This window comes from Pleurotus ostreatus (genome assembly GCF_014466165.1).
Source record: "Pleurotus ostreatus strain PC9 chromosome Unknown scaffold_3, whole genome shotgun sequence".
NCBI classification, from domain to species: domain Eukaryota; kingdom Fungi; phylum Basidiomycota; class Agaricomycetes; order Agaricales; family Pleurotaceae; genus Pleurotus; species Pleurotus ostreatus.
The window spans coordinates 2,913,666-2,939,379 of NW_023503158.1; the positions used below are offsets into that span (position 1 = coordinate 2,913,666).

At 53.3% G+C, this 25,714-nt stretch overlaps 8 protein-coding genes across 8 annotated transcripts; 4 read left to right on the plus strand and 4 right to left on the minus strand.

Moving 5' to 3' along the window:
- Window positions 1-961: 961 nt before the first annotated feature.
- On the plus strand, window positions 962-1,562 carry PC9H_005596 (uncharacterized protein; the record flags this gene model as incomplete). Its single annotated transcript, XM_036775160.1, has 2 exons — window positions 962-1,490; window positions 1,540-1,562. 2 exons carry the CDS (start codon window positions 962-964, stop codon window positions 1,560-1,562), a joined length of 552 nt encoding a protein of 183 aa, XP_036633662.1.
- A 1,009-nt stretch (window positions 1,563-2,571) lies between these two features.
- Window positions 2,572-3,022, minus strand: PC9H_005597 (uncharacterized protein; the record flags this gene model as incomplete). The annotated part of the gene is made up of 4 exons (XM_036775161.1): window positions 2,572-2,685; window positions 2,741-2,809; window positions 2,858-2,919; window positions 2,983-3,022. The coding sequence occupies 4 exons, from the start codon at window positions 3,020-3,022 to the stop codon at window positions 2,572-2,574; spliced, it is 285 nt and encodes a 94-aa protein (XP_036633663.1).
- Window positions 3,023-11,628: 8,606 nt separating this feature from the next.
- Window positions 11,629-12,318, minus strand: PC9H_005598 (uncharacterized protein; the record flags this gene model as incomplete). Its single annotated transcript, XM_036775162.1, has 5 exons — window positions 11,629-11,654; window positions 11,712-11,777; window positions 11,834-12,012; window positions 12,076-12,205; window positions 12,264-12,318. 5 exons carry the CDS (start codon window positions 12,316-12,318, stop codon window positions 11,629-11,631), a joined length of 456 nt encoding a protein of 151 aa, XP_036633664.1.
- Window positions 12,319-14,997: 2,679 nt separating this feature from the next.
- On the plus strand, window positions 14,998-15,564 carry PC9H_005599 (uncharacterized protein; the record flags this gene model as incomplete). Its single annotated transcript, XM_036775163.1, has 1 exon — window positions 14,998-15,564. One exon carries the CDS (start codon window positions 14,998-15,000, stop codon window positions 15,562-15,564), a length of 567 nt encoding a protein of 188 aa, XP_036633665.1.
- A 1,525-nt stretch (window positions 15,565-17,089) lies between these two features.
- PC9H_005600 (uncharacterized protein) lies at window positions 17,090-18,584 on the plus strand (the record flags this gene model as incomplete). The annotated part of the gene is made up of 6 exons (XM_036775164.1): window positions 17,090-17,193; window positions 17,272-17,837; window positions 17,892-17,916; window positions 17,974-18,096; window positions 18,147-18,316; window positions 18,367-18,584. 6 exons carry the CDS (start codon window positions 17,090-17,092, stop codon window positions 18,582-18,584), a joined length of 1,206 nt encoding a protein of 401 aa, XP_036633666.1.
- Window positions 18,585-18,859: 275 nt separating this feature from the next.
- Window positions 18,860-21,455, plus strand: PC9H_005601 (uncharacterized protein; the record flags this gene model as incomplete). The annotated part of the gene is made up of 11 exons (XM_036775165.1): window positions 18,860-18,926; window positions 18,995-19,031; window positions 19,086-19,180; window positions 19,249-19,417; window positions 19,503-19,640; window positions 19,722-19,787; window positions 19,848-19,910; window positions 19,974-20,098; window positions 20,156-20,298; window positions 20,351-20,657; window positions 20,710-21,455. The coding sequence occupies 11 exons, from the start codon at window positions 18,860-18,862 to the stop codon at window positions 21,453-21,455; spliced, it is 1,956 nt and encodes a 651-aa protein (XP_036633667.1).
- Window positions 21,456-21,782: 327 nt separating this feature from the next.
- On the minus strand, window positions 21,783-23,801 carry PC9H_005602 (uncharacterized protein; the record flags this gene model as incomplete). The annotated part of the gene is made up of 6 exons (XM_036775166.1): window positions 21,783-22,388; window positions 22,451-22,702; window positions 22,762-22,922; window positions 22,987-23,027; window positions 23,355-23,706; window positions 23,771-23,801. The coding sequence occupies 6 exons, from the start codon at window positions 23,799-23,801 to the stop codon at window positions 21,783-21,785; spliced, it is 1,443 nt and encodes a 480-aa protein (XP_036633668.1).
- A 1,115-nt stretch (window positions 23,802-24,916) lies between these two features.
- ACN9 (acetate non-utilizing protein 9) lies at window positions 24,917-25,483 on the minus strand (the record flags this gene model as incomplete). The annotated part of the gene is made up of 4 exons (XM_036775167.1): window positions 24,917-24,997; window positions 25,050-25,195; window positions 25,250-25,329; window positions 25,392-25,483. The coding sequence occupies 4 exons, from the start codon at window positions 25,481-25,483 to the stop codon at window positions 24,917-24,919; spliced, it is 399 nt and encodes a 132-aa protein (XP_036633669.1).
- Between the last annotated feature and the right edge of the window lie 231 nt (window positions 25,484-25,714).

Here is a 25,714-nt window from a genome sequence, read left to right on the forward strand (position 1 = left end):
CGTGAAACCTATTTGTTCAAGCTTGTTTGTGACATGTCACACATCAGGCACCAATAATGAGCACCATTTCTGCGACTGCAACTGTAAATCTCTACAATATTACGTTGATCATCTCGGATTTGAGCCACCGGAACTTGCTATGTATTCTGCAAGGGGAAGTCTGTAAGAGATTGCACATGTGCACATAGGATTGCCAATAATAAGGTCCCTCAGTGTTGGGGGCGGGCGTTGTTGTGTTGTCCTCTTTGGCAGGTATGTTGCTCATCATTGATGACTGCAAGATTGGTGATGCGGCGGTCACTAATTCATTCCTTTCACTCTTTTGGTGCTACGTTACCTCTGCACCTATTATCAGACAGTCAAATAAATGGGGTTTCGGTTGTGCTGAATGGAACTAATTACGTAGCAGTATGCGACAGTAGCCAAGTGATCGGGAAAAGGGTTTGGAACGGGGAGGTGCCAAGTGTACGTACTGCCACCTCTTTTTTCTCTACCACCACCACCACCTTGATGTCTGCCCTCTGTCTTCCTCTTTCCGCTCACACGTTGTGAGTCGCAAGTTGGTTGCCATTGTTATGTTGTTGGGGTAAGTCCTCTGCTGCGTACATAGTGGTAGTCGGTAGAGTAGTCCTGCACCTCCCCGGGCAGGGGGGTCTGTTAGCCAGCCCCCCTGTCCGGAGGAGGGAGTGGAGGGAGATTGTAGTAGAACTTGCGACTTTTTTTGCGTTTATTTTTATACCCTTCTTCATTTGCTGCGAGCCCTGATTTTTATCTCCCACACTCACAATCTTACTCCCACACTCACTATTCTTTTCTGACCGTGGGTACTTCAGGAGTCACTCCTAGTCCACCTACCAAATTACGGCTTCGTATCTGGTTCACCCACCTGCACCCTCATCCCCCTCTGAAGCGCTGGCCCAACGATTACACCGTCTCGGAGCTTTCGAGCGGGTTCCAAGCCATGGAGGCCTTGGTTCACCAAACCCCCAACGGTGGGGCAGCGATGACCCAGCGCATGGCGTTCGAACGCGTCTTCGGGAGCCGGTACGTCAAGAGCACGGTGTGCAGGCATCGTGGTGTGTGGCGCAAAGCCCCGCAATCCCTCCGCGATGAGTTCGAGGCGATGGGCGAGGACGAGCGTGCGTGCTGGGGCGAATTCGTCAGGCGCGTCGAGGGTAGGCCACCTGGACGCATCAATGGACCAACGCTCATACCGGTCCATGAACTGCCCTATCAAATGGGTTCCCAGCAAACTGTCAATGGGTCGAGTCCACCCGGACAGGCATCAGGCCATCCACCCGCAGCCAGCAGTCCAGCGAGCAATATCCCCAACGGCGCGAATCGCCATCAGCCGGAAGAGGAAGAGGATGATGATTCTGATGAAGGCTCGAGTGGCCAGGAACCACCCATCATGAACTCGCTGCAGTTTGCAGTTGATCACAATAGCACTTCGACTCATACCCCGACCACGGTCTTACCCGCTCAGAATCGTGCGCCTCTTTGTATTCTCTGAGTGATCATATACTAACGGGTAGCCAGCCATCAGCGTAGCAGGGAAATAATTCGCCACGCTCCAATAATCCGCTGCGATGCCTGTCCACTACGCGCCACTTTGTCCGTGTATTTCTATTGCTGTTTTGTTGTGAATACATATTATGCCTTCCTGCTCTAGAGTCTGCGCTGCTGCTATCTACGATTTGCTTAACCATGTAACGGTCATCAATTGCCGGTAGTCTTGTACGGTGAGGTTATAATGTACAGTCTTTGGGAATTGCGCAGCGTGTCTACTGAATACGCCGTTTGGGCGAGTGGCGCAGGTGAGTTAGTGCGGGAGGATTTCGTTGTGTTGCACGCTGTGCGACATCGTGTTTTGGCACATGAGACTTGGTTTGCACCTCACACGACCGGCAGAAGCATGAGGATGGCTACGTGCGCTCCGAAGATGATGCCGAGGTATGTCACCAGGTCAAACACAATGTGACCACGTCCCAGGGGCACCGATGCACCTGAAGACCTCGCTAGGCGGTGGGGCGAGGTGGAAAGACCGATGAGCCGCCCGAACAGCGGTCGCTCCATGGACGAGTGTCGCAACCAGCACCAGGGCAGGAACAGTACCTTCGGAACTTGGTTTGTTAATGAAGTCCAGAAGTAGTCGATCACGCGTTGTTTGGTGCGGTTGATTCCCAAGTCCATCGGCATCGAACTATGCCCCAGACTGTAACAGGGTCTTCCATCCATGACGATGCACGCAACGTCATCAGCCATGCACGTCATTCCATCGACCCTCGCAACGCGTCACAGTTTCCGACGTTTGAAAGCAGGGAATACTCGCCGATGAGCGAACAAGATAGCTCGTCCCACGTCCCTTTCCCTCTCTAACACTCGTACTCCATATGCGCCAAACGCCAAACGCCAGTAACGTAGACGCTGCCCATGGCCATCGCAAAGGGTAATCGGTGTCGTTGTTTGGTCCTTTCATCTATGCACAAGTCGACCTCCTCTCCCTTCCTCCAGCCTGTATATGCGTGTGCTCAGCGTCCACTGTATTCGCCACTCTTTCCATTCAAGTTCTTACCCTTTGGCTTTCTTTCCTTCCTCGTGTTCGTCTCCCTCCCTCGCTAGCTGTTCATAACTGGATTGCAATCGCGAAAGGGAAGGGAAGCGAATGCGAAAGGGACGCCGAACCTAGAACGAAACATGTCAACCAAATAGAATCATCTTGAGCGAACTGAAGGCGTACCGCAGCGAACGAAAGCGCACCTCCAATACTGCTCACGTCGCGGAGAGGAGACGCGATACGACACACGCGCTGAAGCCATTGGTTAACATCTCAATTGGCTAGGCGACGGGCACATACACAGTGGTTGAACGGCGGCGGCGTATGCACATTGCGTCGACGGGCATTTACGCTGGTGTAGCCTACAACAAGCAAGGGCAGGTGAGCACGCGATGATCCGAGTATTCCTGCGGCTCACTGCTTACCATCGTCGGGTTTCATGATCAGGTACACCAAGTTCCCCATTGAACAGTGTTGGACGACGGCGATGACGACAGAAGAGGGAGGCGAGCGCTGCGTCTGGGCATTGTTTGCCAACGACGACGATGCTGGTGGGAGCGGGAGCGGGAGGTGAACGAGTGAGTGGGAGACGGAGATGGAGGGAGGGAGACATGCGATGGAGGAGGTAAGTGAATGACGAGGTCGACAACGGCGACAACACTGGAGGGACGAAGATGCAGGAGAGTGCACGATGGAGGTGGCGCAATAAGCTGTCGACGAGACACCCATGAACGCCAGCACTGCACTGCACTGCGCGCGCGCGAGGGGGCCGCCTGCGCCTCTCTATGCACGGTACTCAGCACGCCGTGAATGCGTAGGGAACACACTACTCACTGTTACTCACTCATCCGCTTCTGCGTCTGCTGTGTTTCAAACTCGCTGCGACTTCCACAGCTGCCCCATTCCACACCTTCACGCTTCCACGAATGCACGAATCCACTGTTCTCCAGCGCCGGTCCCGACGCCCAGGAGCGCCGTCTATGCTCCCGAATCACGGCCTACGCCACCGTTGGTGAGTACACGATGCGCCTGATGACGGTCGGCGCGACTCACACGAGTTCGTCTTTTGTCAGCGCTGTGTTGGGCGGACCGCCGTGTCCGTGTTGGGGCTAAACAGGAGTCTTGGAGCTGGCGTGTGCGCGTCTCCGAGCGCTCAAACGTTCCCGCGTCTACGGCTCAAGGGGAGTACGAGTCGGGGTCGAAGCTTGAAGATTGCAGCTTGAAACTTGAAGCTTGAAGTCGGCTCGTGCTCGGCTATGTTGGGCGGGTGCTACGTTGGCGGGTGCGCAAGGGACGAACGGGTGCGCATGGATTGTGTGGCATTGAGGCAGTCTCGTGCGAGCTGAGATAAGGTAATACGGGTACGGGGTAGGATGGGATGAGGTGAGGTGAGTTGCGTTACGAGCGTCTCTTTTTCTTTCGTTCTTTCATTTTCGTTTTCGTTTGATGTGTCTTTGTATGTTGGCACTCATGGCTTCGAGCTCACTCCGGCTTCAACTAACGACTCGGCGTCCACACTCGCGCCTCGCGCCCCACGGCCATCTCAAATCAACCCACTGTGCCATCCCCACGGCAGGTTCGTCTACAGACGGTGCATCGTCAATATACGGTCGTTGGACGGCCGTCTCATTCGCTCATTCACTCGTGCCAAACGTTTCGCGACGATGGAACTGGGCTGCGTACCGTATAGCCAGTACCCACCAGTCCACAATTCCACCGTCGTGTATCCAGCCGGCCGAGCAATTACGCGGAATCAAAACCAAAACCAAAAACAAAACAAAACGAGAATATGTATATAGCTATTTGACGGCGGCGTCAGCAATGCGATGCGATGCAAGGAGTGGATTCGATAGTTCAGGTTCAGGGATAATTCAAGGTGAGCAAGACGTACCGCTGAGATGACTCTGGGCATCGAGTCGGTGGATTGTCCTGGGTGTTCCTGTGCGCGTGGATGTGGGGTCTGCGAAGTCTGCGTCTGGGGGGTGTGAGAGCGAGGTAAGGCATGGATTGTTTTCTTGGTATCAGATAACTCACTGTTCTGAACTTGTCTGGGGTGCAATGGATACGACGGTCAGGCGGACGGACGGGGTGTACGGGCGAATGGGATACGGCGAGTCGGTGGTGGGGTTGCCAACGATCCCACCTAGCGAGCGAGCATCGCACGGCGAAGGGTGGCGCGGGATGATGATATGAGAGATGTCTTTGTGGTGGTGGTCGTGTGCAACGACTGCGTCGAAACTGCTAGACGAAGGGGCGGCGGCGAGTTAGCCGTTAGTTATATATTAATCAGACGTGTAAAGAAGTAGACTTACCGGTACGTTGGACTGTGCGTCGCCGCTGCCGACTGTAAGGGCAACCTCAAGATGACCGACAGCGCAGGCCTAGCAGAGGGAGAATCCAAAGAGATGAATAAGACTAACTACAATACATGAGAGAGCTGCTCACCTAGCAGAGGGAGAATCCAAAGAGAACAGGATGGGGATTCTCCATGCTAGGAAGCGAAGTATATACTGTAGTAGCGTGGGAGGAATGAAGGGTAACTGTACAGTACACCAGCCACAGGTACGAACGAATATCACAAGGTACGAGGGGGCATGTGATAATGAAGTGGAAGGGGAATGTACAGGAGTCGTGCCAGCGACCTGGGGAAGTGGGGACAAGGAGTAATGAAGTGGGAAAGGAGGATAGAGGTAGCCCGGACGAGCCCCGGAGTGTATCTACGAGTCCGAGCGAGTCCGAGGTGTCCGAAGCGAGTCCGAGGCGAGTCCGAGGCGCGGGAAGACTCCGGAGTCACCGGACGTGGCTCGGATGCGAAAGGAGTGGGCGGAAAGGAAGTGGAAAGGAAAGGAAGCGAAAAGGAACAAAGGGGAACAAAGGAAATGTAGGTAAGAGTCCATGGGATGAAGGAAAGGAGAGAAAATAGGAGTGTCCCCTTACATCACCCCCCCTTCAAGGTTGCGGCGACCCGACGCGAAGATTCCTGCCTGCCGCGCCATGAATTCACCAACCCCGAAACTCCGGACTGCTGCGAGAAGATGTCGAAGTACGACTGCACAGAGCCCGGAGCCTTCCGACTGCGCCAACGCTCCCAGGACTGGTCCAGTGCTGTAGGAGTCATCCGGAGCGGTGCAGGGGTCATCGGACTTGTCGGACTCGTCCGGAGTGAGCGCACTGCGTCCGGATGACGATCATGGAAGTCCTTGACCTTCTGGGCAGCATGCTGGAGGTTGCTCGCGGGCTCCCAGGAGTCGTGCTCAATGCCATAACCTCGCCAGCGTACCAGATACTTCAGGACCCGACCAAACCGTCTGCTGTTCCGGACCTCTTCTACCTCGTGCTCTTCTTCTCCGTCAATGAGCTGCGGAGGTGGCGGAGCGACAGGGCGTCTACCCGGAATGGGATCCGGGATGAAGGGAGAGAGTTTGACCACAGGGAAGACCGGGTGGAGACGGGATAAGCCCGGGGGGAGCTGGAGTCGATACGCCGCCTTGCCAACCTTCCGGACGACCTTGTAAGGACCGAGTCGTGCATGTCCGAGTTTCCGGGAGGGTCGGGCAAGGTTGATGTCCGACGAGTCCAGCCAAACCTTGTCACCCGGTTGGTACTCCGGAGCAGGAGTCCGACGCTGATCATAGTAACGCTTCATGTCATCCTGAGCCTTGACCAATGCAGACTGAGCTTCATCAACTGCAGACTTCATCCGATGTACAAACTCGTTTGCGGACTCCATCCGAGACGGTGGCTGATGAGGTTCAAACCCGAGGCGAGGATGTCGGCCAGTATCTAGGAGGAAAGGTGACTGCTGAGTCGACGCGTGGACCCGGTTGTTGTACGCAAACTCCGCCATAGGTAGGAGGCGAGCCCAGTCGTCCTGACGCTCTCCGACGAAGATCCGGAGATAGGACTCGAGTTCCTGGTTGGTCCGTTCCGTCTGTCCGTCGGACTGAGGGTGGTACGCAGTGGAGGCAGCCAGCTTGATTCCGAGCATCCGGTAGACTTCCCGGGTGAACTCTGCAACGAACTGCGGACCCCGGTCGGACACAACAGACCGAGGGAGTCCATGCAGCTTCCAGACGTTCTGCAGGTACAAGTTTGCGGACCCGAGGGCAGACACTGTGGTGTGAGTCGGAATGAAGTGGGCGCGTTTGCTTACGGAGTCGACCACATTCATGACAGCGTCAAATCCATCGGACTCCGGAAGCTCGACGATGAAGTCGACACTCAGGCGATCCCAGCGTTCATCCGGAATGGGAAGCGGATGAAGTTCGCCCATGGGCGGATGCCTTTGGGCCTTCGTCCGGAGACAGAGGTCGCAATGGCGGGTGTAGGATCCGACGTACCGGGACATGTTGGGCCACCAGTAGCTGCGTGAAACAAGCTCTAGGGTCTTCCATCTGCCGGCGTGTCCTGTGACCTTGGTGTCGTGGTGCTGAGCTACAATAGTCCGACGCAAATCCGGTGAGTCCGGAACGTAGATCTTACCCCGGAACATCAGGAGTCCGTCCGATTGGGACCATTCCGCACTTCGGACTGTCTTGCGACTGCCCTGGGTCTTCTTCAGCTCCTCTGCCGCCTTTGCCACTGCATCTTCAAACTTCGCATCTCGCACTCCAGTCCGGATAGCCGTGAGGATATCCTTCTCCTCCCCTTCAAGAGTGACACCCGTGGCACGGACAGCAAAGTAGGATGGCTTGAGCATCACTACATCCTTGTTGTCATCCTTACCATCCGAGTGATCCGAGCGTCGCGAGAGAGCGTCCGGTTTACCCATAGTCCGACCCGGACGATGCTGGAGAGTGAAGTCGAAGCGGGAGAGGTATAGCGACCAGCGGGCTTGACGGCGGTTGAGTTTCTGGGCCTTGATGAAGTACTCCAGGTTCTTGTGGTCCGTCCAGATCTCGAACGGAGTCTCCGCGCCTTCAAGGTAGTGCCGCCATTCTTCGAGTGCCCGGATGATTGAAAGCATCTCCTTGTCGTGTATTTCGTAGTTCCGCTCCGCAGCCTGTAGACTTTTAGAGTAGAATGCGACAGGATGCCATTTACCATCATCCGGATCCAGTTGCGACAGGACTGCACCTGTAGCATAGTCCGACGAGTCCGCTTCAACTCGGTATGGCCGATCCTCCTTCGGAAAGACAAGAACAGGTTCCGAAGTGATCAGCTCTTTGATCCGAAGAAATGCGGATTGAGCGGAGTCGTTCCACTGCCATTCCTTCGCGCAAGTGAGGTCAAAGAGAGGCCGGGCGATATGCGAGTAGTCCTTGATGAAGCGGCGGTAGAAGTTGACGAACCCAAGGAAGGATTGGAGTTCAGTCCGAGTCCGAGGGGTTGGCCAGTCCGCAACTCCGGAGACCTTCACAGGGTCCATCTCGATCTTACCCTCGGAGATGACGACTCCGAGATACTCCACCTTGGTCTGCTCGAAATCGCACTTGTCCGCTCGGAGGAAGAGCTTGTTCCGCTGGAGGATCTCTAGGACTCGCTTGAGAACCCGGCGATGCTCTTCGCGCGTCTTGGTGTAGATCAGGATGTCGTCCAGATAGATAATAACCACACCTTCCGTAATGAGCTCCCGGAACAAGTCGTTCATCATGGTCTGGAAGGTGGACGGGCTATTCGTTAGTCCGAAGAACATCACCAAAGGTTCGAAGAGTCCGCGCGTAGTCCGAAATGCGGCCTTCCACTCGTCACCCTCCTTGATCCGGACATTGTTGAAACCCCACCGGACGTCAAGCTTGGAGAAGTAGCGAGCATTCCGGAGTTTGTCCACCAAGTCCGAGATGAGCGGAAGTGGGTACCGATTCTTGACCGTCATGTTGTTGAGCTTCCGGTAGTCCTGGACCAAGCGGAGCGATCCGTCCTTCTTCTTAACAAAGAACACCGGGGCAGCCATGGGCGACTTGCTGGGGCGGATCCGACCAGTCCGGAGATTTTCTTCCAGGAATTCGTCCAGCTGTTTCTGCTCCGCCGGGGACAGTGGGTAGCACTTGGTAGAGGTCGGTTCCGCTCCGTCCAGTAGCTCAATGGCATGGTCCCACGGACGCGGCATGGGCAGTTCATCAAAGGATTCCTTTGCGAAGACGTCCTCGAATTCCTGGAGGAAGTCCGGGACTGCGCTGTTCCGAGGATCATGGGGTTTGTTGCGCTGGAAAGCCAATGCGAGGCGCTGCGAGACTGTCTCCGAAGCCCGGACGTGTTCTTCCCGAAGACTCCGAAGGTACTCCGGAGTCGGAGGAGGAATAGCCACGAAGATACGGTCACCCCTCTCAAGTCCGGAGTCGTCCGGAGTTGTGATATTGTCATCCTCATCATCATCCTCGCAGTCCTGAAGCTCTGGGAGATCGTCCGAGTGCAGTTCCTCAACCCTTGGCATCGGACCCGTACGACACTCCCGGAGTCGCACGGACTCCTTGCGTCGGGTCAGCTTGTCATGGCGGAACTCCTTCCGACAGGTGTCGCATCCGGACGGACAGCGGCTCATGGTCACCTCCTTTGTCTGCCAGTCAATCTCGGGGTTGTGCTTCCGAAGCCAGGTGTATCCGAGGATGATGTCCTGCCGTCCGATGTTAGTGACTGCAAAAAGCATCCGTTCCGTGTGATCCTTGAACCGGAGTACAAGGTCCACGACTTCGGAGATAGATCCGTTCTCATTTGGTGATCCGTCGACATTGAAGACCGGGATCAGGGCGGACAGCTTGCGTCGGGTGAAACCATGGGCATCAGCAAAGCGTGGATGCATGAAGACTCCGGTGGCTCCGCAGTCCACCAGGGCCTGCAGGGTGCATCTGTGTTGTGTATCCGTGCTCTGCACTTCAACGGGTATATCTAGCGAAAGCTTGCCGGGCAGCGCAGAGATCTTATAGCTACTAGGTAGCCGCCGTTCCCACTGCGGGCGAAACCTTCGGAGTGTGCGGATTGTAACCGGAGTTGCTTGCTTAACGTCGGACGAATCATCGGAGTGATTGGAATCGTCTATTTCGTCTACGCTAAGACAAGCAAATCGGTTATTTACCAACGAGGTCGCACTGATCACTCGTTGGTCCGGACAAAATCCGCCGTGTCCGATTCCTCAACCGGGGCCGTTCCCTCATCGTCTATTCCTTCCGAGGTCCCCACACTTTCTACAACATCGGCCGCGGTCAGGAGATCTTCGATGGCGGACATCCGCTCCTCGGTGGTCATGAACCGGACGTCGTACCGAAGTGGGCACTCGCGGGACATGTGGCCGGGTTTGCCGCATCGGTAGCAGAGCTGCGAGGTGGCGGGTCGGGAGCGGGTGTGGTCGACATCCATTGGGACACCGGGTGAGAGAGCCTTTGGAGGAGGCGGAGGTTGGAAACGGGGTTGCAGAGGCGGGAGCTGAGTCCGAGGCGCGGGGAGTACACCCGCAGGAGTCCGAGTGACTCCGGAGCTGGCTGCTGGTCGGACGAGGGATCCGGAGTGTCCGGAGTTTCCGGAGTGCACGCCAAAGTGGAAGGACTGGTTGGCAGCACGGTTGTCAGCAACCCGCTGCGCTGCCTTGTACCATCCTTCGAAGTCATCCTCGTCCGGACAGTCTGCGGACTCGGCAACACGGCTCTGGATGATGGAGTCCAGTCCGCGACGGAACTTCATCGTGATGTTGGAGCCCTCGGAGTATCCGGACTGGTCTACAAGGTCTCGGAACTCGTCGAGGTACTCCTGGAAAGTCCGACGCCCTTGGTGGTACCGGGTAGACTCCAGCTTGAGCATGGCGGCTTCGCGTTCCCGATCCGGAAGGAAGCGAGTCCGGAATTCGGTCGCGAAGGCGGCCCAGGATTCGAAGTACGGATCCTTCGGACTCCGGAGCACCATGTCCGCGTACTCCTTGGCGCGATCCTTCTGGAAGAAGGAGAGACACCAGAGGATTTTGGCCTGCTCGGTCGGGAAGTGGTCCGGACAGAGCTGGAAGTAGATGGAGCACGCGTTGTAGAACGCGCGACCATCCTTGCGGTTTCCGTCAAAGATCGGGGGAGAGGCGGGCTTCAAACGGGAACGCGGGGTGATTTCGGATCGACTCGGGGCGTGCTGGGAGGCTTCAGTGCCCCTCAGCTCGGAGTCCGGAGTCGTTTTTGGAGTAGTCGGACGGGGTGTTAGGAGGAGTCCTTCAATTCGGGCGAGTGTATCCTGGATGGAGCTGATTTGGGTTTGGTGTTCGTACGTCTGAGCCCACAAGGTCTGCAAAGTCTCGGAGTCCGGTCCTGAAGCGACTGGCTCGGATGGCGGGATCTGGCTGGAGGCGCCCGGCATTTCGGAGTCGTCAGGGGAGCGAGGGATGGAGTTCCTTGGGTCCTCAGAGGTGGGTGGGAGTAGCAGGAGAGCGTCCGGAATGTCCGCAAAACCGGAGAGACGTCGAGAACGAGTCCGGAGTGGCGCAGGACGTTTTCCGTAGGGCTCTGGTGCCAGGATGGGAGATCCTGTTCTGCTGTAAGGGCAACCTCAAGATGACCGACAGCGCAGGCCTAGCAGAGGGAGAATCCAAAGAGATGAATAAGACTAACTACAATACATGAGAGAGCTGCTCACCTAGCAGAGGGAGAATCCAAAGAGAACAGGATGGGGATTCTCCATGCTAGGAAGCGAAGTATATACTGTAGTAGCGTGGGAGGAATGAAGGGTAACTGTACAGTACACCAGCCACAGGTACGAACGAATATCACAAGGTACGAGGGGGCATGTGATAATGAAGTGGAAGGGGAATGTACAGGAGTCGTGCCAGCGACCTGGGGAAGTGGGGACAAGGAGTAATGAAGTGGGAAAGGAGGATAGAGGTAGCCCGGACGAGCCCCGGAGTGTATCTACGAGTCCGAGCGAGTCCGAAGCGTCCGAGCGAGTCCGAGGTGTCCGAAGCGAGTCCGAGGCGAGTCCGAGGCGCGGGAAGACTCCGGAGTCACCGGACGTGGCTCGGATGCGAAAGGAGTGGGCGGAAAGGAAGTGGAAAGGAAAGGAAGCGAAAAGGAACAAAGGGGAACAAAGGAAATGTAGGTAAGAGTCCATGGGATGAAGGAAAGGAGAGAAAATAGGAGTGTCCCCTTACACCGACGTCCAAAATTCTACTTTGGAGCGAAACCCTGTTTGTCTATGGAAGAAAATAATGAGTACATGAGCTGTCAGAGTTAGAGATTACACTGCTTACATGAGAGAGAGAGAGATGTCTTTGTCGTGGTGGTCGTGCACGGCGACGGCCGTCTTTGAGCGAATACTGCAGCGGCATCGTCGGTTATATCCGTGTGTGCGTCGCTCTACCAGTGGACGGACGGGCGAAATGTTGTGGGGGTGCCAGATGTCGGGCAGTGTCTGACTCTTGACGGCGTCGGGGTGATGGAGGCGAGGGATGCTGCAATGTATGTTTGCTTCTTTGCTTTTTCGTGATAGTTTTTGCTTTTTCGTGATAGTTGTCGTTGGGTACACCGTTCGGGAACATTCGGCGACGAAATCTAAGCAGGGCGACAGTCAGCGTGGGCTCACTGTACACAGCATCGTTTACCACGACTGCGCACATCAGCTGCAATCTGAAATTTATGGAAGTGCCGCCATTTGATTGACTGGCAACGTTCTGGGAGACATGCGGAAGACGAAGGGAATATCTTGGGGGTGCCGAATGTCGGTGAGCATTCGATGTCTTGGCGGCTTGGTGCGATGAGAGTCAGTTCCGTTGCTTCGATGTTTGAGTAAGATGCACGCTTACCTGGAGAATCCCGCCCCTCGTAGCGTCGCCTCGAAATCCAAGATCCAAGGGCCATGCGGAAACGAGATCTGGTTTATTGAGTTACTCTGTAGAATTCTATTCTCACCGCTTCATCGAGGTCTAAGATTAATCACAGTCAGAATCAATGAGATCTATTAGACTCTGAAGTCACTTGCATCAGTGTTGAAAGCTCATTTGCGTTACTTACTGATGGATAGCTTCACTATTAGAGAGACTGAGAGAAATTCAGCGTGACACAACGAAAGCTTACAATTAAGCAGTATGATGTCGGATGGCCGAGGTAGCGAACCGTCGAATTGGCGGCCAAGGCAAAAAGGGGTTGACAGGAGATGGGGGAGATCGTCGATATCGCTCATTTGAGCTCGAGGAGAGTGAGAGAGGGGAGAGAAGACGAGAAATCCTGTTGATAGTGGAGAAATTCAGTAAATGACACCCCCGTTATATAGAAAAAGACCTGGTCATAGCGTAAACAGTGTTTTCGTTCGTTTCCGCGTTCTAGGGCTCGAAATAAATCGCTCGAAAATTCCATCATGATGGTTGCGATGTCCGGAGGTAGTAAGGCGCCCAAGGATATGGGCGCTCGCACTAGCGAACGGGTACCTAAGTTTTTTAAACGAGCTTCAGGGAGAAGAGTACGACGAGGAGAGAATGATTGGTTTGCGAGATCAGGGCTTGTTCCTTGCACTCTGCATCTTGGGGAGCAAGAGCGACTTACCTTACTGGCCACTAGGTGCCACCTCCAGCTGTACCAAGTTGTCATACCATCATATTCCTCCTGCTATGCTGTAAAAGAGCATATAGAGATTGCAAGTTTTGGGGTTACAACATTGATTGGGACCTGAGTTGTATGTGGAGCCAGTCGTACTAAGCGCATGATAGTGTAGACTCATAGGCCTGAATGGCCGTAAATCGCATTCCAGGCATCTGCATCGTCCAGAAGGGGAGGAGGGGATAAGTGCAAGACTCTGCAGAATGTGACTCAATTACTCAACCTATACAGAGCAGAGGAGAACCAAATTTGGGGTGAGATCATACTTTTGCCTCTAGTACACCACTGCAGGTTCTGTCAATCACGATTCAAAGCGCAAACAAGCAGAGAGAGGGGAGGAGGATTACAGCCTAATCGGGAAGTAAGCGACATTTTGCCGCATTAGGAACATTGATCGGTGTTCAAGCGCTTACCCACCCTTTCTCTCACCACGTCAGCCGCCTACAATTTGTGCCCTCTCGCACCATGGAACCCTCCTCCGTAAGCGGCAAACGGCCAAGAGACTCCATTTTGACACCTGGAAGGATCTGATTTGCACTGTCACCACATCTTTTTCCCCATTCTTTGTGTCTGTTCTAATTCCCGCGCTGTTTCCACGCAGAATCTATTCCAGTAAGCTCACCATGCTACAAGACTGTTTTACGCAATGCCTCTACTGGTAAGTTACTCTACAGACAGAGGAATTGCGGGACTTACGAATCCCCTCGCTTGAGCAGGTTTGGTGTGCTTCCCCGTCCTGGTCGTCGCAAACATGTCAGAATGCTCCAAAATCTATGTATGACCTTCCGCGGAGCGTCCAGTTTGACCTTACTTTCTCAAACTTTGGCCCAGCGCCCTCGCATCAACCACTGAATTGGTTACAAAATCAGCGGCCACTCTCCTGTTCCCTCCAAGCTGTTTCAGGCCCCACAGCAGCGTAGAGAAGTTGTGAACACAAACAGCACGTCAGAATTCATTGAAAATTCAAAAATATTTTTGCAGGCTTCCCACGACCGGCCCTTTCTATCGGCTGTTGCTACAATTCTCATTTAAGACTGGTGGTTACCATCTCGTAAATTTGATGCCAAATTGTCAAGTTTTTGACCTGATGCCCTTGTGAATTGCCTGTCCTCCCTCCGTTACCCACAACACATCAGCGCACTGCCATGCAGAAAGAACACAACCTCTTTAGCTCTCCCCAGCAGTGCCCATATGGCTGTTATCACATTCCCCACACAGAATCAGCAAATGTTTTCACGAGCTTCTTGTGATTGGCCCCTTCTGTTATGATTACAGTGTGTTGCATAATAAACTGGAGGTTGTTGCATGTGAAACCTATTTGTTCAAGCTTGTTTGTGACATGTCACGCATCAGGCACCAATAATGAGCGCCATTTCTGTAATTACGTAGCAGTATGCAACAGTAGCCAAGTGATCGGGGAAAGGGTTTGGAACAGGGAGGTGCCGAGTGTACGTACTGCCACCTCTTTTTTCTCTACCACCACCACCACCTTGATGTCTGCCCTCTGTCTTCCTCTTTCCGCTCACACGTTGTGAGTCACAAGTTGGTTGCCGTTGTTATGTTGTTGGGGTAAGTCCTCCGCTGCGTACATAGTGGTAGTCGGTAGAGTAGTCCTGCACCTCCCCGGGCAGGGGGGTCTGTTAGTCAGCCCCCCTGTTCGGAGGAGGGAGTGGAGGGAGATTGTAGTAGAACTTGCGACTTTTTTCGCGTTTATTTTTATACACTCCATCATTTGCTGCGAGCCCTGATTTTTATCTCCCACACTCACAATCTTACTCCCACACTCACTATTCTTTTCTGACCGTGGGTACTTCAGGAGTCACTCCTAGTCCACCTACCAAATTACGGCTTCGTATCTGGTTCACCCACCTGCACCCTCATCCCCCTCTGAAGCGCTGGCCCAACGACTACACCGTCTCGGAGCTTTCGAGCGGGTTCCAAGCCATGGAGGCCTTGGTTCACCAAACCCCCAACGGTGGGGCAGCGATGACCCAGCGCATGGCGTTCGAACGCGTCTTCGGGAGCCGGTACGTCAAGAGCACGGTGTGCAGGCATCGTGGTGTGTGGCGCAAAGCCCCGCAATCCCTCCGCGATGAGTTCGAGGCGATGGGCGAGGACGAGCGTGCGTGCTGGGGCGAATTCGTCAGGCGCGTCGAGGGTAGGCCACCTGGACGCATCAATGGACCAACACTCATACCGGTCCATGAACTGCCCTATCAAATGGGTTCCCAGCAAACTGTCAATGGGTCGAGTCCACCCGGACAGGCATCAGGCCATCCACCCGCAGCCAGCAGTCCAGCGAGCAATATCCCCAACGGCGCGAATCGCCATCAGCCGGAAGAGGAAGAGGATGATGATTCTGATGAAGGCTCGAGTGGCCAGGAACCACCCATCATGAACTCGCTGCAGTTTGCAGTTGATCACAATAGCACTTCGACTCATACCCCGACCACGGTCTTACCCGCTCAGAATAGTGCGCCTCTTCGTATTCTCCGCGTGATCATATACTAACGGGTAGCCAGCCATCAGCGTAGCAGGGAAGTAATTCGCCACGCTCCAATAATCCGCTGCGATGCCTTTCCACTACGCGCCACTTCGTCCGTGTATTTCTATTGCTGTTTTGTTGTGAATACATATTATGCCTTCCTGCTCTAGAGTCTACGCTGCTGCTATCTACGATTTGCTTAACCATGTAACGGTCATCAATTGCCGGTAGTCTTGTAAGGTGAGGTTATAATGTATAGTCTTTGGGAATTGTGCATTGCCGAATGAACACGCCGTTGGGGTGTGCGAATGACGCAGGCAAGTGCGGAAGGCTTTCATTGAGTTCCTCGCCGCGCACCACCATGCTCTGCCTGACAGAGAAGGGCACATGAGCATCCCTTTACACCAAGACCCCGGAATATGGTACGGAGAACTGGTTCCGTTTCAGACGAAGTTGACGGCCTTCGGGCCGCCCGGCTTGAGGTGAGTACTCACCTTATGAGCAATTGATGCGACCCAGTCAGACGTCGAGGCATGAAGCCGGTGTTTGAGACTGTTCAAGCTGTACACACGCTAGCCATGTTCGTGGTACCATCTGTGTGTTCGCGAGAGTATAAGCCAAGTATACACTCACAATTGGAAGACGCTCAAGAATGTACCGTCGTTGACTCGACCTCAAAGATCGTGAGTTCTGCTAGTTTATGCCTGAAGCATGGATTCTCGCGCTGTGCGACTCAATGGACGCATCGTCACCCTTAAGCACGGTTGATTTTCATTGTTAGGGCTTCCCGAAGCCATAGTTGCTGTCCGCTTGGAACAATAGGCCTGACCCGCCTGTCATTGATGTATGGATACTTCCATCTCAGAGAGTGCACACTATGCTCGGAATACCGCGCAGTCTCGCTGCATAATACGGAGGCCGCACCGGTGTCTCGTTAACAGTACAGATGTAATTCGCCATGGCGGGCCTGCGTCTGAACTTGCGAAACCATAGAAATGGTCGCGCAATATCGTTGCATTGCGTGCAGGTCCCTCAGCTCATTAGCTTTCGCCCCCTTGCATAGCGAGCCCGAACCACACAATCACGAAGGGAAGCGAAAATCAGACATTTATCCCGGGCGGACAAAAAATACCACAGACCGAAGAGAAATATCCTCGCCGGCCTCGATCCTGCCCCGGGGTCCTTGAACACCTCACACGACCGGGGGAACCATGAGGATGGCTACGTGCGCTCCGAAGATGATGCCGAGGTATGTCACCGGGTCAAACGCAATGTGACCATGTCCCAGGGGCACCGATGCACCTGAAGACCTCGCTAGGCGGTGGGGCGAGGTGGAAAGACCGATGAGCCGCCCGAACAGCGGTCGCTCCATGGACGAGTGTCGCAACCAGCACCAGGGCAGGAACAGTACCTTCGGAACTTGGTTTGTTAATGAAGTCCAGAAGTAGTCGATCACGCGTTGTTTGGTGCGGTTGATTCCCAAGTCCATCGGCGTCTCCAGCACTCGAACTCTGCCCCAGACTGTAACAGGGTCTTCCATCCATCATCATCATGAACATCAGTGACATTTCGCCATCCCACCACAAGAAGCAGCTGCACAGCAAACGGTCCTTTGGAAAACACCCGTCCTTGGTGGACTCGCCGGCGTACGATGCGTGAGTTTTGCGGCTTCACGCTCTTCTGTTTTCCATGAGGTTCTGAGAGCAAGCATCACTTTTCTTGCGGGACACCAGATCCGAAGAAGATAACGACCCTTTAACTGACGACGGGGCATCTGCAGTTTCGGTTCCCATATCAAAACCCTCCGCGAACAGCTACAACAGCCTTCCCAGAAGCCCTGCCTCTAAGCCTCCAACCTCTTCGCCTCCGTTCAATCGCGCCAAACATCAGCTAGCCTCCATTGTCATGTCAGATCACTCTGACGGTGTCGATTCGCCGACCTACGATGGAGATATCGAGTCTAGCACCACTGCAGTACGCGAGCCTCACAGGGCGTCGGCGCACCATCACAGTTCGTCCTCTGTTTCTACGTTGAATAGCGTCCACATTTCCTCTTCGACCACCACTCCACTGAACGAGAACGGCCCCTCCAACCACCCCATAAATCCCCTCGCGGCTCCACTCCTTGTCACGGAAGAGCCCCCTGTCCCAGCACCCACGCAGAACACGATCAATCCCGCCGCGCTCAGCGTCCAGGATATCCGGAGTTTCGTGCAGAAGGCCATCGATGGCGAGTCATTCCGAAAGTACAAAATCAATCCCCCTCCAGTAGGCAGACCCGTTCGTGTTTACGCTGACGGTAAGCGGGAGAACGTCATTTTATGGAGCGAACGTGCGCTGATAATCTTTTCAGGGGTATATGATCTGTTCCATTTTGGGTAGGTTACCCTTTGGGCTAAACGGCATCCCATCTAATGCCCAGGAGCCTCGTTTAGACATGCGCTGCAACTTCGACAGGCAAAGTTTGCATTTCCGAGCGTGTACCTCCTCGTTGGAGTCAACTCGGACGAGCTCGTATGGCAACACAAAGCACGCACAGTCATGAACCACGGCGAACGGTGAGATTTATCTGCTTTAGGTTTAACTTTTCTTTGATGGAGCGAGTTAGATGTGAATCAGTGAGACATTGTCGATGGGTAGACGAGGTTGTCGCCGAGGCACCGTGGGTCATTGACGGTGCATTCATCGAGAAATATCAAATCGACTACGTTGCGCACGATGAAGACCCCTACGCCTCTGGGGAATACGACGATGTATACGGGTTTGCCAAGAGTCAAGGCGAGTCACCTCTGTCACTCTTCACCTCGTGCTGAATAGTATCGATCCAGGCAAATTTATCCCTACTAGGCGCACTCCAGGCGTCTCCACATCCGAACTCCTCGAACGCATCGTTGCTGGATATCGCAAGCGCGATTTCGACGCTAAATTGGAGAAGATGGGACATGCAGAACTCAAAGCCGAAGGTATCGACTTCGACAGTGCGAATAACAGCAAAGCTGCAAGCAGGGCCGTAAGCAGAAGTATAAGCCCAATAAATCCCGCTTAGAATTGGGAAGTGTATCTGTTACCCGCGTTATATATGGTATGGTGTCGCGTAGAAACTCTAGAAATACGATGTTTTTCTTGTGCAGGAATCTGGTAGATCTCTCTGGAACATTGGCGCCCATTTAGAGACGAGCGCCTAAGAAACTCCACCAATTACCGTCCTTCCATTGTGCCCTGCAGCACAGTGCACCTCAAGCATCCTCCAACTCAACTACTAACCACCACCACGACTTTCAAATCACCTCCTCTACTTGCTCTATTCTTTGACCCGAACGCATGGCTCTTAACGAAAGCCTAGAGAAAGTCGACGTCCGCACCCTTCGCGACCCCATTCACGATCACAGTGGGTCCATTACATTGTTTTATCGCTTCGAAGCGAACTCTGATAGTAATGCCATTTCCCGACGACAGTTACCCTTTCAAAGAGACTATGCCAGTTCATTGATACGTGGGTCCATGAAGCAATTTGTGAGTAAGCGGTGCTAACGGCGACGCCCTTTAGACGTCAATTTCAACGCCTCCGTGCCATCAAGCAGCTCGGGACTTCGTACTACGTTTGGCCGGGTGGATGTCACAACAGGTTCGAACATTGCATTGGTGAGTTCTTGAGTTCTTTGTTTCGAAGCAACGAGTCATTTGATTGATTATGGACTGTATGCTACCAGGAGTCTCGCATTTGGCACGGAAAGTCGCGTCGATTTTGCAGGAGAAGCAGCCCGAACTTCACATAACGGACCGAGATGTTGAATGCGTAGAAATCGCGGGGTTATGCCATGACCTTGGACATGGGCCGTGGAGTCACGTCTGGGACGGCATGTTCATCCCCGTCGCTCGGTACGTGTCTCATTCGCGTGCAGTCCCCGAATCCCATGCGCATATATACGCGCTATTTCTAAAGTTAGCTATTACACGCCCGTAGCCCCGGAACAGCGTGGACCCATGAACAAGGTTCAGAAATGATGCTCAACGCGCTCATCGAAGAGAACCATATCGATGTGAAGAAGGACGATCTCGATTTCATCAAGGCGCTGATTGCTGGCGACCCAAAGAAGTGCCGGTAAGGTTCTGATTTCGCTGTCTTTCACACTTTCGAAGCCTTGTGGGAACACGGGGCGTTAAACTTATTATTGGTTTGTAGACCCAATGAGAAGCCGTTTCTCTTCGATATCGTGGCGAACAAACGCAACGGGCTCGATGTAGACAAGTATGTTATCCATCGACTATAGTCACCGTACACTCACGCCAGACTCCCTGACCTATCCAGGTTCGACTACATTCGTCGCGATTCGCATATGATCGGTGATCAGGGCAACATCTCCCTACAACGGTAGGTCTCTTGCTTGTTTCCTCCCCTAGGTATTCACCGATTGACGTACCTACCGATGATCAGCCTTCTAGGATCCGCGCGAGTCATACAAAATCAGATATGCTACAACATCAAGGACGCAAACCAGATCTTTGAGATATGTGCCACTCGCTTTCGCCTGCACAAGACTATATACAACCACAAGACCGGTGAGCATTCGCTTATCCACTCTATACCACTTATCTCTAAGTCGACGCCCTTCATAGCCAAAGCCATTGAGTACATGATCATTGATGGACTACTTGCTGCGGACCCGTTCATGAAGATCGCCGACAGGGTGTTCGACGCCAAGAAGATGGTCCATCTTACCGACAATATTAGGGCTGAGATCGAGCAGAGTGAAGACCCTGTAAGTTGCCACTTTCCATCACCATACTTCTGCTGGCTGATCTTCCTACCAGGAACTTGCACCAGCGCGGGCCATATTCAACAGGATTATCACCCGTGACCTCTATCGGTGCGCTGAATGGAAGACAATCTCATGGCATGACCATGGTTTCTTCACGAACAACGTCACGCCCGAACGGATCGTGGCAGAAGCAAAGAAGATGCCTCGTGATCAGCTTCACGGTGACCAAGAGATGATGGACGCCCTTGCCACGCTTGCGCCCCAGCACATCATTGTTGACTTTTCGCCGATGCACTACGGCATGAAGGAGAAGAATCCCATGGAGAACGTGAGGTTTTATTCGAAGAGGGAACCAAATAGTATGTTACTTATACTCGCTAAATGTATTCTAAACTAACATCAGTGTCTGAGCAGAGTGTGCTAAAGCCGAACACGGGGACTACTCAACACTCATGCCCGCCGTCTTCGGCGAGGTGCTTATGCGCGTCTACGTCAAAGACGACATCTTCTACAGCCTCGCTCAAATCGGGTACCGCGCCGTTATTAAGAATATCAACCCCGATGCGGATGCAGACCTAACCAGTGAGGCGGAAACGGTCTTGGGCGATGGCGAAGGAGAGCCCCAGAGATCCGCAACAACCACACCACCTCGCACACCGAAACGTAGCCCATGCCAGACGACTAGCATGGCTTCCATAGTCTCGACCGCGACCGCACATAGCAGCAAAGCAATCTCCTCAATTTCGTATAACAAGTTTGCTACCGTGCCGGTTGGTTATACGCCCACTGGCAAGACAAGGAAAGGTCGTGATTTGTCGGCGGGGAGCCTTAGCGGGATGAGCGCCATCAAGGAGTCAGAAGAACTAGAAGAGGGGGAGAAGGCGAGGGGTGCAGGTGGTGTTGGTCTTTCGGCTGCTCCAGAGATCAAGGAACGGTCCATCAATGTCATGAGCAAGCCCTCTGTCGATGCAGAAAGCTCAAAAGATATTGACATGTCTACGGCCCAGGCCGACGACGATGGGGGTGGAACACCGAAAGCAACCCCCACTCGTCGCTCCACGAGGGGTACGAAAAGACGAAATGATAGCTCAACGAAGGAGTCTGAGACAAGTGGTGGAAGTAATAAGAGAGCAAAGAAGTCCGGGAGTCGCAAGTAGAGCCTGGGCCCGTCCTGAACCGTCCGTTGTATTATTCATAGGTCTCATCAAGTTCGTAATTTATGTAGCATATAGAGCAGTAGTACGCACAGATTTTATCCCCCTTGCAAGTTCTTCTATGTCACACGTACCATAGCTCACACAACTAATCACATTTTCCGCTGGAGTAGTTTTATTGTATGAGAGGGGATGTATATCATAATGTGTATACAGCACGGAGTACACGGGAGTTACTTTACTACATTTGTGGTGGCGTAGAAGGGCAACAGCGAATATAAGTATAGGAAATTATGAAGTTTGAAGAGTCCCACTTGTAGCTATCTTCGTTTATCTGGAGTATGGATGATAGTTATGCTGGCCTCTTTGACCGGCACGCTGGGGGCCAACGCCTGCATTACCAGGCACTCCTGGGGGACCGCCCGAACCACCCCTTGGACCCCTTGGGATGTTGGGGTTGCCACCTCCAGCGCCAGCGGCTGCTGCACCTTGCATCATAGCGGGACCACCCCGGCCCATGCCCGCACCTCCCCCTCCTCCACCCATACCCATATTCATGCCACCAGCGCCCATACCCATGCCCATACCGGTACCCATACCCATACCACCCATACCACCCATGTTCATGCCCATTCCTGGGCGCATACCACCCATTGCGCCCATCATCGCGGGATTCATGCTTCCGCCGCCAGCCATTTGCATCATGCGCGTATACAGAGCAGCAAGGGCTTGGGGATCGAATGCGCCGGCGTTAGGGGTGGCTCCAGCGGCTCCAGCAGCCCCTCCACCGGCAGCGGGTGTCATTGCATTATTGAAGTTGCCTTGCCCACCGAAGTTGCGAGCGCCACCGCCGCCGCCTTGGGCATTGTATTCAGCGCCTTGCCCTTCTTGATAGTTGTCGCGCTGGTAGCGAGGCTGCGCGAGCTTGACATCAATCTGTTAATCATACCCGTTGAATGTCCAAATCTAGTAAACCAAGGGAACGAAGTATTGCTTACTAGCTTGCCGTCAATTTGTAGGTTGCCGAAACCGAGGATAGGCTGAACGTTGGTGTCCTCGAAAGATATGAAGCCGAAACCCTTGCTTCGACCGGTTTCCCGGTCAAGCATGACAGTAGAGTCAATGACTTTACCGTACTGAGAGAAATATTCGCGCATTGACTCAGAGGTTACGCTTCCTGGCAAGCCTCCAATGAAAAGCTTAGTCGCACGTTGATGTTCTTGTCGTGGGATCGCTCGTTTGGGGTCAATCTATATACGACACAATCAATGTCTAAACTTACAACGACGGCGAATATCTGTCTACTTACTATCTTGCCGTCCAAAAAGTGCTCCCTGACCATGACTGCGTTGACACTGGCAGGTTCTTCGAATGTCAGAAATGCGAAGCACCGTGACCTCCCAGCGGCATCGCGCATGATCGTGCAAGCATCAACTTTACCGAATTGCGTAAAATAGTCGCGTAGAGATTCTGAAGTAGGAAAGAATACATTTCAGTCCTGAGCTCATCCCAAATAAGATGTAATTGTATATACCGTCCGTGGTGTCCCAATTGAGTCCTCCGATGAACATTTTCCTATACAAGTGACGGTTCCAAGGGCGCAAGTGCAAGCGTTCATAGGAGGTGCAACATATAGGGAAGAGTATTATTAGTATTGTTAATCTAGAACAGGGTTAATTGCGAGGAGAGACGCTACTGGGAGAGAGATGCGGAAATGTCGCTAGCCTAGCCTAGGTGCTATTCGAGGGCATGTCACTAGATGGTGTATCATAGACGATCGACTGACTACGCGACGCGTTCATCTACGGACAGCCTAGCGGCGACGATTTCTTCATCCCTTTCTCCGAGCCGGTTTGCGGTGCATGTTGCCTGGATTATGGGAAAACTGGAGGGAATTCTCACCCTTCATCTTTCATTTCTGATGGTCGAATGCTTCGTTCTGTGACTGGGATATTTTGATACTGGCCTGGATCTCCGCCAAGTGACTGATATTCCGAGGGTTGGGGCTGTTCGTAAGTCGGAATCTGCTGTGGAACTGGGGAAGCCGAAGTCGGAATTGCTGAAGGTTGAGGAGCTGTAGGCGCTGATGTCCCTGCCGTCGACGCCGAGTCATTACCCGCCTGCGCTTGCTTGCTGGTCGTCCCTGTCGGCTGAGTTGTTGTCGTCGCCGCCTCCGTAGGCTCTGCCGTCGTTTTTACCTCGCTTTCGTTGGTCTCCGGGTCAGCAAACTCGGCTTCGTCATTTCCATAAAGGTCTACGAGGCACCAGACAAAGCAAAGAAGTCAGTAAATGTTGTCTGGCGCAGCAACCGCACTCACCGCCGTAAAGATCTGCGTCGAGGTCTGACATTATTGGCAAGAAAGGAAATGGTGGTGGTCAAGAACAGAGACAGTATTTGAAAAGTGACACGATATGTCACACATGCTGTTGCACGTGTCACGCGCCAGGCGTTACGAGTCACTTATGATACAGGAGTTCGCCCAGGAGTACAGGAGTAAGGGTTTTTGGCTGTGATTGACTACGGAGAGCAATGAATTCCAGGCGATAGTTGGTATATATAGTACATTATATAGGTCTTGGCAGATATAAATTCTCTGCTAACGCCTCTTTTTCCAAAGAAAGGTATCGTTTAAACTTATCTTTGTTTCAATTACAACTAGATGCTCTAGAGGGGTTTTTTGGGACGAATTACAATAAAATGCCAAATCTCAACGATAGCCAGATCAAACGTTAACTAATTAGCTCGTACTGCAAGGATCAATGGCCGAATGCCGGACGACGCCACAGAAAGCAGCTGGTTGAAGAGGCTAAAGGACGACATCTACTGTCATCACTTCAACCGTATCTTGAATATGCGGAAAGCTTGGCTCGCAGGTCCGTAGTCCGGTAATGTAGCTAGTATTATTCGATGAAAAATGATGGGAATCTGGGTTCATCGTGTAGCTATTGTCTCGGAGGTGACACGAAGTTGGCAACGGCGCCGTCTTCCTTGGTATCAGGCCCTGATGAAATGGAACAAGCGTGAGGCATCTACCCTTCAAGATATACACTCATTCAAGTATCTCCGAAGTACTCCGTATCCTACGACTTCTGAGTTTCCGGGACGTGCATGTGAAGAGCAGGGAATGGAGCTAGAGCATCATGTCGATGGGAGTTGTCCCGTGTGGAGATTCGCAGAATTGACTTCAGGCGTCACAGCAATGTTAACCCGTGTCTCTCGTCCTCGTCCCAGAGGCAACGTTGAGCGCACCCTGCCCAACTGACCATCCTGACACATGGAATATAGACGGGGCAGAAGCCGCCTTCACTGACGGGGGAGTAATGGGACCCTCTGCATGATCGCCGGACGGATAGGAACCTTCTGTCCTTAAAATTGAAGGAAGGTACAGGGATGAATCTCCATTTTAACCTGGTGTTACGATAGGAATTTAGCGTGGTTGCGATACAATGGTCGTATGAGATGACTAGGCCTCAGAAGCGGGTTTCCACACATCCTTCGTAGCATGCATGAATTCGTATAGCTGCCCCAGTTGTTCCGCCGACATCTAAGATACCCCGCATCAACCACCGCGTAATCAAGTCGGCAAGCAGACACACCTTCTCCACAAGCGTAGGGTCTAATTTCTTGCCCGCAAAGTCCCTCCCATCTGAGCCCCTCGGTAGTTGATCGAGGTACACCTTCCACTGGGACAAAAATCCCATGATGTGCACGGGGTTGGTCACATCCTTGTGTCTCCGAAATTCTGCAAAAGTATCGGAATGAAGGTCAGGGGTGCAATTCGACACTTTCCACCTACCTGCTTTAACATAGACATCGCCAAGCGACCTCATTTCCGTAGGCAGAACCCTATGTGCTCGTAGGAGTCTTCGGAATAGCCTACGATCAGAACAGAGGTCAGGAACGATGGCAAGTGAAACGGTGGAAAGATATAACCCTACGGCTTGGGGGGAAGGAGCGTGGAGCTGGCCTCAGTCAGGTTGAGAGGCTTCGAGGATATTGATTGTGCCAGACGGATTGTTGTCGAGCGCATCGTTAACTGAAGTGGAGGCGGAGGTGGAGGTAACGGAAGTCCCGACTCGAGATGTTTCCTGAGGCGGATCATCACGTGAAACGAGCCCCTAGCCTGAGCCAGCCTTCCGACAGTGGAGACTTGATCCCAAGCACCTTAGGCCACATACACAGATATCATGCAGTAATATTGATGGTTGGATTGGTATAATTGCGTGTACATCAGTATGTCAGTGGTATGCGCAGGATCATG